Source organism: Labeo rohita, chromosome 8 (genome assembly GCF_022985175.1).
Source record: "Labeo rohita strain BAU-BD-2019 chromosome 8, IGBB_LRoh.1.0, whole genome shotgun sequence".
NCBI classification, from domain to species: Eukaryota; Metazoa; Chordata; class Actinopteri; order Cypriniformes; family Cyprinidae; genus Labeo; species Labeo rohita.
Window position 1 is genome coordinate 37,013,517 of NC_066876.1, and position 13,814 is coordinate 37,027,330.

General features: G+C 33.0%; 1 protein-coding gene across 1 annotated transcript; it reads right to left on the bottom strand.

Moving 5' to 3' along the window:
- Positions 1 to 91: 91 nt before the first annotated feature.
- cdk20 (cyclin-dependent kinase 20) lies at positions 92 to 12,496 on the bottom strand. Its single transcript, XM_051116554.1, has 9 exons — positions 12,179 to 12,496; positions 11,959 to 12,072; positions 9,588 to 9,776; positions 9,382 to 9,503; positions 8,751 to 8,813; positions 5,330 to 5,453; positions 5,077 to 5,232; positions 4,803 to 5,002; positions 92 to 1,462 (listed from the first exon to the last, which is right to left on the bottom strand). Exons 1-8 carry the CDS (start codon positions 12,251 to 12,253, stop codon positions 4,811 to 4,813), a joined length of 1,035 nt encoding a protein of 344 aa, XP_050972511.1. The 5' UTR covers positions 12,254 to 12,496; the 3' UTR covers positions 92 to 1,462; positions 4,803 to 4,810.
- Between the last annotated feature and the right edge of the window lie 1,318 nt (positions 12,497 to 13,814).

Sequence of the window (13,814 nt, forward strand, 5' to 3'; positions counted from 1 at the left end):
GATATTAAGTAAAGATTATGTCCCATGAAGATATTTTGTAAATTTCCTACCGTAAATATATCAAGACTTCATTTTTGATTAGTAATATGCATTGCTAAGAACTTTTTAAGACAATTTTAAAGGTGATTTTCCCAATATTGATTTTTTTGCATTTCAGATTCCAGAGCTGTATCTCAGCCAAATATTCTATCCTATCCTGTTCTAACCTAACAAACCAAACATCACTGAAAAAGCTTATTTATTCAGCTTTCAGATGGTGTATAAATTTGCCCCTTATGACTGGTTTTGTGGTCCAGGGTCGCATATTTAATACATATATTTCAATTTCTAAAAAAAGAAAAAAGAAGAAGAAGAAAAAATATATATATACATATATATATTTATATACGTATATATATATATATATATATATATGTGTGTGTGTGTGTGTATGTGTGTTTGTGTGTATATACACACACACACACGTTTGTTTTTGTGAACTGTGGGGACTTTCCATAGACTTCTATAGTTTTTATACTGACCAAACGATATTGTCTATCCCCTAACCCAACCCTAACCCTAAACCTAGCCCTCACAGAAAACATGTTTGGATCGTTATACTTTCAGATAAACATCATTTACTATTTTTAATAATTTTTTAACATTGTGGGGACCGCAGGCCGCAGGCAGTCAGAAATTTCAGGTTTTACTATCCTTGTGGGGACATTTGGTCCCCACAATGTCGCAAAAACAAGTACACACACACACACACACACACACACACATATACATACACACATATATATATATATATATATATATATATATATATAATTGAAATATACAAAATATATAATAATATATACTATCGACTCAAAAGTTTGGGGTCATTCATCAAGGCTGCATTTATTTGATAAAAAAAATACAGAAAAAAAAACAATAATACTGCAAAATGTTATTACAATATAAAATAATGGTTTTTATTTTAATATACTTTGAAATATAATTTATTCCTGTGATGCAAAGTTTAATTTTTATCAGCTGTTAGTCCAGTCTTAAGTGTCACATGGTCCTTCAGAGTAATGATGCTGAAAATTCAAATTTAATTACAGATATAAATGAAATTTTAATGTATATTAATATAGAAAAACATTGTTTTACATCGGAATAATATTTCACAACTTGTTTTTTGATCAAATGAACACAGCCTTGATGAGCATAAGAAATGTCTTTAAAAAATATTAAAAATCTTACTGATCCCAAACCTTTGAGCGGCAGTGTAAATAAAAAAATATATAAATATATATATTTAAATAAAGTATAAAGCCATATAAAATGCAATATAAGAAACAACTAATAATAACTAATAAATTCTGCCGTTATTCACTCACCCTCATGTTGTTCCAAACCTGCATAACTTTCTTTTGTGGAGCATACTGAAGAATACTGGGATACAAAAAACTTTGGCCCCCACTGACTTTCACTGTATGGGGAAGAAAAAAATGACTTGAGACAGGAAAGAAAGTCATACAGATTTAGAACAATGTGAGAATGAGCAAATAATGACAGTATTTATTTTTTGTGTGAACTATCCCTTTAACTAAACGTGCAATAAATTCTACGAATTATAACCAACGTGTAAAAACCACTGATGGAACAAAAGGGAAAGTGGAGCCAATAAAAGATGCAAAGCGCAGCTTAATATGTAACACCAGAGGACAGTTGAGCTGATTGCACTAATGCAAATAGAGACAAATGCTGCAATCATCCTAGAGACGTCCAGCCTCACCACATGCACACAGAGCAGGGCTGTAGAAGTCATTTGTTAATCAAAACATACCGTTTTCTTTCCTATTGTCCGTTCAGTCAGAAGGGAAATTAGGTGAATGATGCTGTGTTAGAGAGTGTGTCATTTAGCTAAAAAGATGTAAAGCACGACATTTTTAACAGACTACAACTGCACAAAACGCCCTGTTTGGAGTTTATTTGCTCTAACTGCAATATCGTGTCCATAACTGCTTTACGCACTATTAATAGAAACTAGTTGTTTGCATGTTCAGTGATAAGACTAGCTTCCTTCACAGCTTTTCAACAATGTAATGATCATTTGAAAGGTGGAATATTTCCCTGTTATTAATAACTATATAACAGGGGACCTACACTACTGTTCAGATTTTTTACGGTTTTTGAAAGAAGTCTCTTCCGCTCACCAAGGCACGCTTAATTAAAAGCAATAATTTCTTTGAACAAAAAAACTTACTGACTTCAAATGTTTTAACAGTAGTGTATGATTCAAAACTAGTCTCCTTGTTTGTTGTTTTGTTCAAAAACATGGCACTCTAAACTCCATGACCAAACCTGTTCTTGGACCTTCATCAAAGTATAGAGTTGCACCTAACTGAATAAAACCAAAATCAGTTCAATTACACCGGTTGGTTTGAAAACGATAAGGGTAATGGTTGTTGAGCAAAAGGGAACAATCGTTACTTTTTCCATTGTCATTTCACAATTCCTCTGAAATCAAGAAAATAAAACAGCTTGAGATGATATCAAGTCAAATAGGCTACTCATCCATTGCACGTGTACTGTGACTTAGAGCACGTAAATTAAAACGTGCCGTAGACCTGCCGTTTGAAAGTTCACTGAAAGTCTATTCAGCAAAAGGGAAACATTATATAGCCTATTCCTGTATAATAGAGCATTATAAAAATGATCTGAACTTTTGTTTTTTTTTTCATAGTCAAGAATTGACAAATCATGCTTTGGTGAATTATAATAATAAATTGAATTTATGTCATAATTTTGACTTTCATCTCATAAATATGACTTAATTAACCAAGTCATAATTTAACATTTTTATCACGTAATTGATTTTGTTGTTCAAAATATTTTGAAATTTTATGAATTTAACAAATGTTTCAACTTTTTTGTCATAATTTAACTCTTCATGTCATAATTTTAACTTTCATCTCATAAATGATTCATGTCATAATTACAACTAAGTCAAAATTTCACATTTTCAGCCCATAATTGATTTTTTCTTACAAATATTTTTACATTTTAGGAATTAAAAAAATGTTTCAAGTTTTTTGGTCATAATTTAACTCTAAATCATAATTTTGACTTTCAACTTATAAATTTGACTTCATATCATAATTATAACCATGTCATCATTTCACATTTTCATCCCATAATTGATTTATATATATATATATATATATATATATATTTTTTTTTTTTTTTTTTTTTTTTTTTTTTTTATGAATTTAACAAAACAAAAACTTTTTGTCATAATTACAACTCTTTATGTCATAATTTTGACTTTCATCTCATAAATATAATTCATGTCATAATTATAATTAAGTCATACTTAAGTCATAATTTCACATTTTCATTTGATATTTTCTTAAAATATTTTTATTTTATTAATTTAACAAATGTTTCGACTTTTATAATTACAACTCTTTATGTCATAATTTAACTCTTTAAGTCATAATTTTGACTTTCATCTCATAAATATGATTTGTCATAATTTCACATTTTCATCGCATAATTGATTTTTTCTTTAAAATATTTTTAGATTTTATGAATTTAACAAATGTTTCAACTTTTTTGTCATAATTACAAGTCCTTATGTCATAATTTAACTCGTTATGTCATAATTTTGACTTTGATCTCATAAATATAATTCATGTCATAATTATAATTAAGTCATACTTAAGTCATAATTTCACATTTTCATTCCATAATTGATTTTTTCTTAAAATATTTCTACATTTTATTAATTTAACAAATGTTTCGACTTTTTTGTCATTGTCTTTTTGTGATAATTGAACTCTTTGTCATTATTTTGACTTTCATCTCATAAATGACTTCATGTCATAATTACAACTAAGTCATAATTTCAATTTTTCATCCCATAATTGATTTTTTCTAAAATGAATTTAACAAATGTTTCAAATTTTTGTCATAATTACGACTCATGTCATCATTTTGACTTTCATCTCATAAATATGATTTATGTCATAATTATAACTGTCATAACATAATTGATTTTTTAGTAAAAATATTTTGAAATTTTATAAATTTAACAAATGTTTCAACTTTCTGTCATAATTATGACTCTTTGTTAGAATTTTAACTCTTTATATCAAAATTATGACTTTCATCTCATAAATATGACTTCATGTCATAATTATATCCAAGTCAAAATGTCCATTTAAAAATATTTAGAAAGTTTATGAATTTTGACTCTTGGTCATAATTTTGACTCTCACCTCATAAATATGACTTTAATTGATTTTTTCTTAAAAACATTTAATTTTTTTATACAGGTTTAAACACATATCACAGAAAAGTAAAGCTAGACATGTCATTTGAAAATTCACTGAAAGTATACTCAACAAAACTATTCCTGTATAATAAAGCATTATAATAAATACTTTGCACATTTATTTATTTTTTTTTATCCTCAAGAAATGACAAATCCTGCTTTGGTAAATCATAATTACGAAAAGTCATAATTATGACAAATGTTTTGACTTTTTGTCATGATTATGGATTTTTATGTAATAATTTTGCGTTTTCATCATTATTTCTTGAAAAATGTTGTAACACATATCACAGAAAAGTAAATCTACACATGCTGTTTGAAAGTATATTCACCAAAACTGAAACATTATATAGCCAATTCCTGTATAATAGAGCTTTATAACATATCATTTCTTTTTTTATTGTCCTTAAAAACAAAATAAAAGTGTATGACTAAATGGGCCACGTCCTGGCTCAAAATAAAGTACAAAGCCCTACATTTCTACTCATACCGCTCACGTCACAAACAACTCCGCGCATGTCTCTGGATCGAACTCGGGTCCACCAAGCTCTCGTGTAAAGGTCGATCCACTGTGAATTCGTAAGGGGGTTGCATGCGCTGTCTGGAGTGCTTTCCTCCACGCTGAGGGATGGGCAGCTCCGAATGATGAGCCGGGAGAGGGTCCGTAAAGAAATACGGATGGAGCAAAGCCTGAGGAGAGAGACAGGCCAGTGTGAGTGTGTGTTATACGACCGCATGAATCTGTACAGAACTCAAATGTGCACCTGTCTAGCACTGATCCTCTGTTTGGAAGGATAGACGAGGAACTTCTTCAGCAGGTCCACGGCTTGTGGTGACGTGTCAGGCACGATCTCCTCCAAAGGAATGGGGGGGTTTTCTTTAAACGTAATCTTATTGTAGTCTGGTAGTTCTGTTATTTCCTAGATTGACACAGGCAAAACAGTCACACATTGTTCACCCACTGTGTGTCTAAACTCTAATGATGAACAGGCATAGTAAATGTAAATGAGAGCTTACTGGCCAAACTTTCTGGTTGGGAGTTCCCAGCACTCGTAACACACAGCACAGCTGCTCAATGTCATTCTCTCCAGGGAAAAGTGGAGAGTTATTCAACAGCTCCCCAAAAATGCAGCCCACAGCCCTGAAACAAGCCAGTGAGACACAGAGACAACTGCTGAGTGTAGAATAGACACTACTGCCATCTAGTGGACGCAGGAGAGATTTCACTAAATGAACTATAAGTAGGGATCTAAATATTTGCCTTAATACTCATTTGAATACGACTTTGACTCATAAGACTATGAAATCTGACATTTGGTCACAAGCTATTTTGATTTAATTATTTTGGTACAATTCCTCTAATTTAATTTCCCAAAAATTGAAAAAAAGACCAAAATTTAAACTATACATTTCATATTCAGAGACTTATTAATTCCATAATGCACTGGATCATTTTTAGAGTAATTACAATTAATTATAAAATGGAGAGAAATAGACAAAACTGTTTAAAAATAATAATAATAATAAAAAAATGACTGAAAAAATGTTGCTTTGGATAACAGCATTTTCCAAGTGCATACATGTAAATGTCAAAATGAATGAATTTGTATTTTCATCATCAAATGCACGTGCTGATGCATGTTTACATTTTACTTAATTTTGGATTTTGGTAGGGACATGTCATAGCGTCCCTATTAAATTCTACTCCCCTGAAAATCATGTTGTCCAACTTTGGAAACGAGAGTTTTGCAACACTAACCATAGTTTAACCATGGTATCTGTAGGTAAACTGTGGTTATACAAAACAAAAACAACAACAAAAAAAACATGTTTACTACATTTTTACTATAGTAAAACCACTGTGAATTTTTTCTTAAGGGCTTTGCATTTGTGTATACTTTCTTTCTTTCTTCTTTGTTTTGTTTTTATAACTGAACTGCCTTAATGATTTGATGTTTTGTACTGTTAAAATAGAAATAAACTTGCAATATGCGGAGCGATATGTGCTCCGAAGTTTCGATCTGAATCTAACGAACATACGCGAAATTTGATTTAAATCAAATGATTTGCGAAACTGCTCCAAAGTCCTGATCCAAATAAAATCAACTTCCGATCTACACTGACCAAAATTAAAACACAACACTTTTGTTTTCGCCCCCATTTTTCCTGAGCTGAACTCAAAGATCTAAGACTTTTTCTATGTACACAAATGGTCTATTTCTCTCAAATATTGTTCACAAATCTGTGTTAGTGAGCACTTCTCCTTTGCCAAGATAATCCATCCACCTCACAGGTGTGGCATATCAAGATGATTATTCCACAATAAAAGGCCACTCTAAAATGTGTATTGGGGGGGTCCGAAAACCAGTCAGTATCTGGTGTAACCACCATTTGCCTCACGCAGTGCAACACATCTCCTTTGCATAGAGTTGATCAGGTTGTTGATTGTGGCCTGTGGAATGTTGGTCCACTCCTCTTCAATGGCTGTGTGAAGTTGCTGGATATCGACAGGAACTGGAACATGCTGTCGTATACGCCGATCCAGAGCATCCCAAACATGCTCAGTGGGTGACATGTCCGGTGAGTATGCTGGCCATGCAAGAACTGGGATGTTTTCAGCTTCCAGGAATTGTGTACAGATCCTTGCAACACGGTGCCGTGCATGATCATGCTGCAACATGAGGTGATGGTCGTGGATGAATGGCACAGCAATGGGCCTCAAAATCTCGTCACGGTATCTCTGTGCATTCAAAATGCCATCAATAAAATGCACCTGTGTTCATTGTCCATAACATACACCTGCCAATACCATAACCCCACCGCCACCATGGGCCACTCGATCCACAACGCTGACATCAGCAAACCACTCACCCACATGACACCATACACGCTGTCTGCCATCTGCCCTGTACAGTGAAAACCGGGAATTATCTGTGAAGAGAACAGTTTGTGCAGAAATTCTTTGGTTGTTGCAGCAGCTGTCCGGGTGGCTGGTCTCAAACAATCTTGGAGGTGAAGATGCTGGATGTGGAGGTCCTGGGCTGGTGTGGTTACATGTGGTCTACGGTTGTGGGGTTGGTTGAATGTACTGCCAAATTCTCTGAAATGCTTTTGGAGATGGCTTATGGTAGAGGAATGAACACAATTCTCGGGAAACAGCTCTGGTGGACATTCCTGTAGTCAGCATGCCAATTGCACGCTCCCTCAAAACTTGCGACATCTGTGGCATTGTGCTGTGTGATAAAACTGCACATTTTAGAGCGGCCTTTATTGTGGCACCTGTGCAATAATCATCTTGATATGTCACACCTGTGAGGTGGATGGATTATCTCAGCAAAGGAGAAGTGCTCACTAACACAGATTTAGACAGATTTGTGAACAATATTTGAGAGAAATAGACCTTTTGTGTACATAGAAAAAGCCTTAGAACTTTGAGCTCAGCTCATGAAAGATGGGGGCAAAAGCAAAAGTGTTGCATTTATAATTTTGGTCAGTGTAAATCAAATGATTCGCCCTACATAGTCCCGATCTGAGTAATGACTTGCGAACCATCATTTCAGTTTGGGACTTCGGAGCACAGATCGCGAATCATTAAAATTCACGAACCTGTCCAATCAACTGAATCAAATGATTTGTGAACCCACAACAAAATAATGATTTGAATCAAATGATTTGCGATCTGGACTCCAAAGTTCAATCTGAATAAAAAGATTTGCAAACCTGCTCAGAACTTTCAGAATGAATACACAGTCCTGATCTGAATAATGACTCAGGAACCATCATTTCAGTTCGGGACTTCAAAACATGGATCGCGAATCATTCAATTCGTGAAATGATTCGTGAACCGGTCTGATCTGAATAAATAGATTCACGAATCCACTCCGAAGCTCCAATCTGAATCAAATGATTCACGATCAAGGCTTTCAAGATTCACAAATTTGCTTTGAAGTTCCGGTCTCAATCAAATATTGCGCAAACCCGCTCTAAAGTATTTCCAATCTGAATCAAATGATTCAAGATATGCGAAGTTCTGATCTAAATCAAATGATTCTCGATACGCACTTTAAAGTCCCGATCTGAACCGAATGATTTGCGTTACACAATCTAATCGTAGCACTTCGAAACAGTGAATCAATTTGCGACGCAGTGGTTAAACTGATTTAGAGCTTCAAAAAAGCTGTTTCATCCATCACTACACATGCTTTTTAAAATCATTACACATGTTGAAATTCGAAAAATGGATGGCTCTTTTGATCTGTTGTTTGCTAGTGAATCGCTTGAACTGAATGATCAAAGTCATGCGTTTTAATCAATCGGAGCGGACATCGATTTATATAAAACATATATTTATATAGCTATTTATAATAATCACTGCAATATTACATTAAAAGAACCTTGATTTCACGGTAACAGGAAAAATTATTCTAAAATTTCTTACCAGAGATCAACGCCTTCGTCATATTTCCGGGCACCATACAATAGTTCAGGTGCTCTGTACCATCTGAAACACAGCACAATAAATATTTTTAGCCATATGATCTAGGGCTGCACAATTAAACGAATTTCTAATCGTGATTACAATTACTGATGCCACAATTACATAATCGCTCAAAGGTGCAATTACCAAAAAAAAAAAAAAAGTCCACTTACAGTATTCTGCATGCTTAAGATGTGTGTGTGCGTTTTTATTTCTGCAGGTTTCCATTGTTTTACTTTTAGTTTTAGCATAACATTATAATGCCATGCATTTTTTATTCAAATATTTATTTTTATTTAAAGAAGAAACTAGATCAATGTATAGTTGACATTTGAGGCTTAATGCTATAGAAAAGCAATGAAAGTTTTTCAGGAAAAGTGTTTTCAGCTTGATTTTCATATAAAAATATGGCAAGCAGTTGCTTTAAACAATGGCATAAAGCTATTCAAAACATTCAATGTAAATTGCGATAATCGTAATTAATAATCGTAATTACAATTTAAAGGGAATAATTGGCAATTATGACTTTTGTCACTACTAGGACCAGTGCAGCTCAGTGCTGCCTTGACAGAAGCTTTAAGTAAACTATCACCTGGTGGCCACCTGGTGACTGTACAGACGATCTCCTTCATTGGAAAAGAGCCTGGCCAGACCGAAGTCAGCGATCTTCAGGTGACCCGTCGAGCTGATCAGAAGATTCGCAGGCTTCAGATCCTACACACAAAAACATGTAAAGCACAGATACAAGACAGATCACAGTGAAGGACACATCTAATGACATCAGAGACACAGTCTCACCCTATGCATGATGGAGTTCTCGTGGCAGAAAGCCACTCCTTTCAGCAGCATCATCATGTAACCTTTGACCTGGGATGCGGTGAGAGGACGCTGGGAATTCCGAATGACTTCTGACAGATCTGACAACATGTACTCAAACACCAGCACAAAGCCTGTGCCGTGAGGGAAGACGTCCTTCAGCTTCACCACCTAAAGAGATGATTAAAAGATAAATAAAATATTGAGATCAAATAATGAAAATATAAACAATGTCTGTGAGGATCTCCAGTTATTTAAATCATCATAGTATAGAAACAACCCCCCCCAAACAAATTATGCTTTGGTAAATCATAATGGCATTAAAAAGTCACAATTATGACAGAAAGTTTCAATTATGGCATAATTGTGACACTTTGTGATCAACTGTGATTTTGGCTTCTTGTTATAGTTATGACTTTTTATAATTTCAACATTCGGTTTCATTTTATAAATATTACTTTTTATCATTATGACATTTCATCTCATGTTATAATTTAAATTTTTTGCCATAATGACCTATCATTATTTTACGTTAGTATGTTTTAACTTTTATCTCATATATATCATAACGTTTTTGTAGTATGTCATCATTTTGACTATTCTCATTCATTCATAGTTATACCTTGGTACGCAGTGTTGCCAAGTCTGCTGTTTTCCCGCAGAATTGGGCTACTTTTACACTGTTGCCGTGGGTAGATTTTGATGTCACGGGATGAAGCCACCCCAATAACGCCATATTTAGCCCATGAAATGCTAATTTTCCAGGGGAACCCCGGCAAAAAACGTTTATTTTATAAACGTAAGATCCCCCTCGAAACGGATTGGGCTAGTTTTGAGTAGCAGTTGGGCGGGTTTTGTTGTGAAAACCTGGCAACCCTGTTGGTATGTCATTATTAAGGCAATTTGGCTTTTATGTCATCAAGACATTTTTCATCTCATAAAATGACTTATCATTAAAACTTGGTATAATCATGACTTATTATGATCATAATTTAGACACGTCAAACTTTTTTGACTTTCATTTCATAAATGACTGTCATAATGACTTAGCGTGTCATAATTTTGACTTTTCATCTCATAATTATAACTGCTGTCAAAATTACGACTTCAACTTTTTGATTTGTTATAATCTCAATGTTTCATAATTTTAACTTTTTATGTCGAAACTCACAATTACAACTTGTCATATTGTCAACTTTTTGTCATAATTTAGATTTAATAATAATTTTGACTTAATAATTTATTATGTCATAATTATGACTTATTTTGCTATAATTTTGACTTTTCATCTCAAAGTTCTAAACCTTTTATGAGAATTTGGATTAAAATTTCATATTTTTGTCATGATTGTCTTATTTTGCTATAATTTTTACTTTTCCTCTCAAAGTTCTAAACATTTTGTCATAATTTTGCCTTTATTTTATATTTTGATCATAATTATGACTTATTTACCTTATTTGACTGTTCATCTCAAAGTTCTAAACCTTTTGTCATAATTTGATTTTTCATATTCCATATTTTTGTCATGACTTATTTTGCTATAATTTTGACTTTTCATCTTAAAATTCTAAACCTTAATTTTAAATTCAATTTCTTATTCGTCATAATGACTTATTTTGCTATAATTTTGACTTTTCACCTCAACTTTTTTAAACTTTTGTCATAATTTTGACTTTCATTTCATATTCCTTTCATAATTTTGACTAATTTTGCTATAATTTTGACTTTTCGCCCCAATGTTTTAAATGTTGTCATAATTTTGACCTTCATTTCATATTTCTGTCACAATTATGAATTATTTTGCTATCATTTTGACTTTTCACCTCAACATTTAAACCTTTTGTCAAAATTTTGACTTTCATTTCATATTCCAGTCATAATTGTCTTATTTTGCTATAATTTTGACTTTTCACCTGAATGTTTTAAACCTTTTGTCATAATTTTGACTTTCATTATATATTTTTGTCATAATTATGACTTATTTTGCCGTAATTTTCACTTTAATCTCAAAGTTCTACACCTTTTGTCATCATTTTGACTTTCATTTCATATTCCTGTCATAATTTTGATTTATTTTGCTATAGTTTTGACATTTCCTCTCAAAGTTCTAAACCTTTTGTCATAAATCTGACTTTCATTGCATATTCTTGTCAGAATTATTTTATTTTGCTATAATTTTCACTTTTCATCTCCAATGTAAGACTCAGTATGTCATAATTTCCACTTTCATGTGCTTATTATGATTCACCAAAACATTTTCTATTATGTGGAGCAAATGGGCTTCAATATTCACAGAATGTGAGTTGCACAGATATACAGTTACTTCAAGTGTAAGCAAAATAGATTATCTCACATATTGGTTGTCCTCGATCTCTTGCAGGGCTTTGATTTCTCGTAGGGCCTGGTTTGGGATTCCATCTTCAAGTCTTCGCAGAGCTACTTTTTTCAAAGCCACAGTTTCTCCTGTCTGAAAATAAACAGATGAAGCAGAAACGAGCTGCTGTTCAGCTTTTGTGACCTAAAGCCATCTACACACGAAGAATACAAATATACCGAAGACAGTCCGGTCTCACCTCGATGTGTTTGGCTTTGAAAACAATCCCGTGAGCCCCTTCCCCGATCCTGCCCAGAATACTGTACTGATCCATTCCACCGCAACACAGCTAACGTTAGCGGGCTAGCGAAGCAGAAATGTGTCTTTGTTTCCCATTCACTCGCTGCCAAGTATGTAGTAAAGCTACTGTGCAAATATTAAAATAAAACAGAAGGAAAACAGTTGCTAGCAGGACGACTGTTTCGAAGAGATCATCTGAGGTGAACAGACGATGATGCTCTGCTGCAGCGAATAGCAGTTGCCATGGAGATCGTTTCCGTACAGCAAGCGACAGTAGACAAAAGTCTTTTTAAAACGACCACGTTCTGATTTATTCAACTACATAAATAAAAACGGCAAACAATATTTTTCTAACAAAGATGGAAAGATAATTTCCTATTATCTGAATTTAAACACTATTAGTACAGTTTGTTGTGTTTTTTAACGGCTTTGGTATAAAACAAAGATCTGTCAGGTGGGAACTGTTACTTTTCTCAGCGCTGTTCTGAACGGACCAATCATAACCGATTGCGTTACTCTATTTTCAGTGTCAAGAACTAAGCATTTCTACAGAAACACAGTTAAATGATTATGATTTTGTATGAGTAAAAAAAATGCAACATTTTTTTTTGAATGAGTAAAAGCATTTTACCCTGTATATCCTACAACCTAATGGAAAGCATGAGTTTTTCTTCATATGTATACGAATATATGCATTTTCATACATATATATATATACATACGTACATATATATATATATATGTGTGTGTATATATACATATATATATATATATGTATATGTATATATATATATATACATACATATATATATATATATATACATATACATATATATATATATACATATATATATATATACACATACATATATATACACACATACATATATATATATACACACATATATATATATATATACACATACATATCTATATATTGTTTACCATTTCCTTTCCTTTTTTTTTTTTTTAAGATTTATTTATGGGATTTTTTATGCCTTTATTTGGGCAGGACAGTGTAGATTAGACAAGAAAGCGTTGGGTAAAGAGAGAAGGTAGCGGAATCGCAAAATTTGAACCGGGATTCGAACTCAGGTTGTCGTGAGCGAAATTGCACTGTATGTCGGCGAAATAAACGCAAGGCTATTGGTGCCGACAGTTAACCATTTTCTAATCCCAAGCTGTACCCTCAAGAGCCATATAGTCTTAAACAAGCCTACATGTTGAATTTATCCACCTATTTTTCAACGCGAAGCAAGCCTATGGGTGAGACTTCCGGTTCACTATAGGTGACCGTGAATGACGCCATGCAGTAAACGGTAAAACTGTTTGCACTACAAACCAATGTGCTCATAATTAAGAAAATACATTAGTATGGTATGGTAAGACACCAATTTCCAATATCAAGCAGCAAAACAACTTATTTCGTACAGCTAAAAATACATATGATATTTGAAGGAAATTGAAAAAGAATTGAAAGAAAATATTCATGTTAAGATCCCAGTCATTTCTCTTATTTTTCCTGATACAAATAATCTTTAATCTCTTGCTGGTCATCTATATTTCTCATACACAACATTTCTCAGAAGACAAGA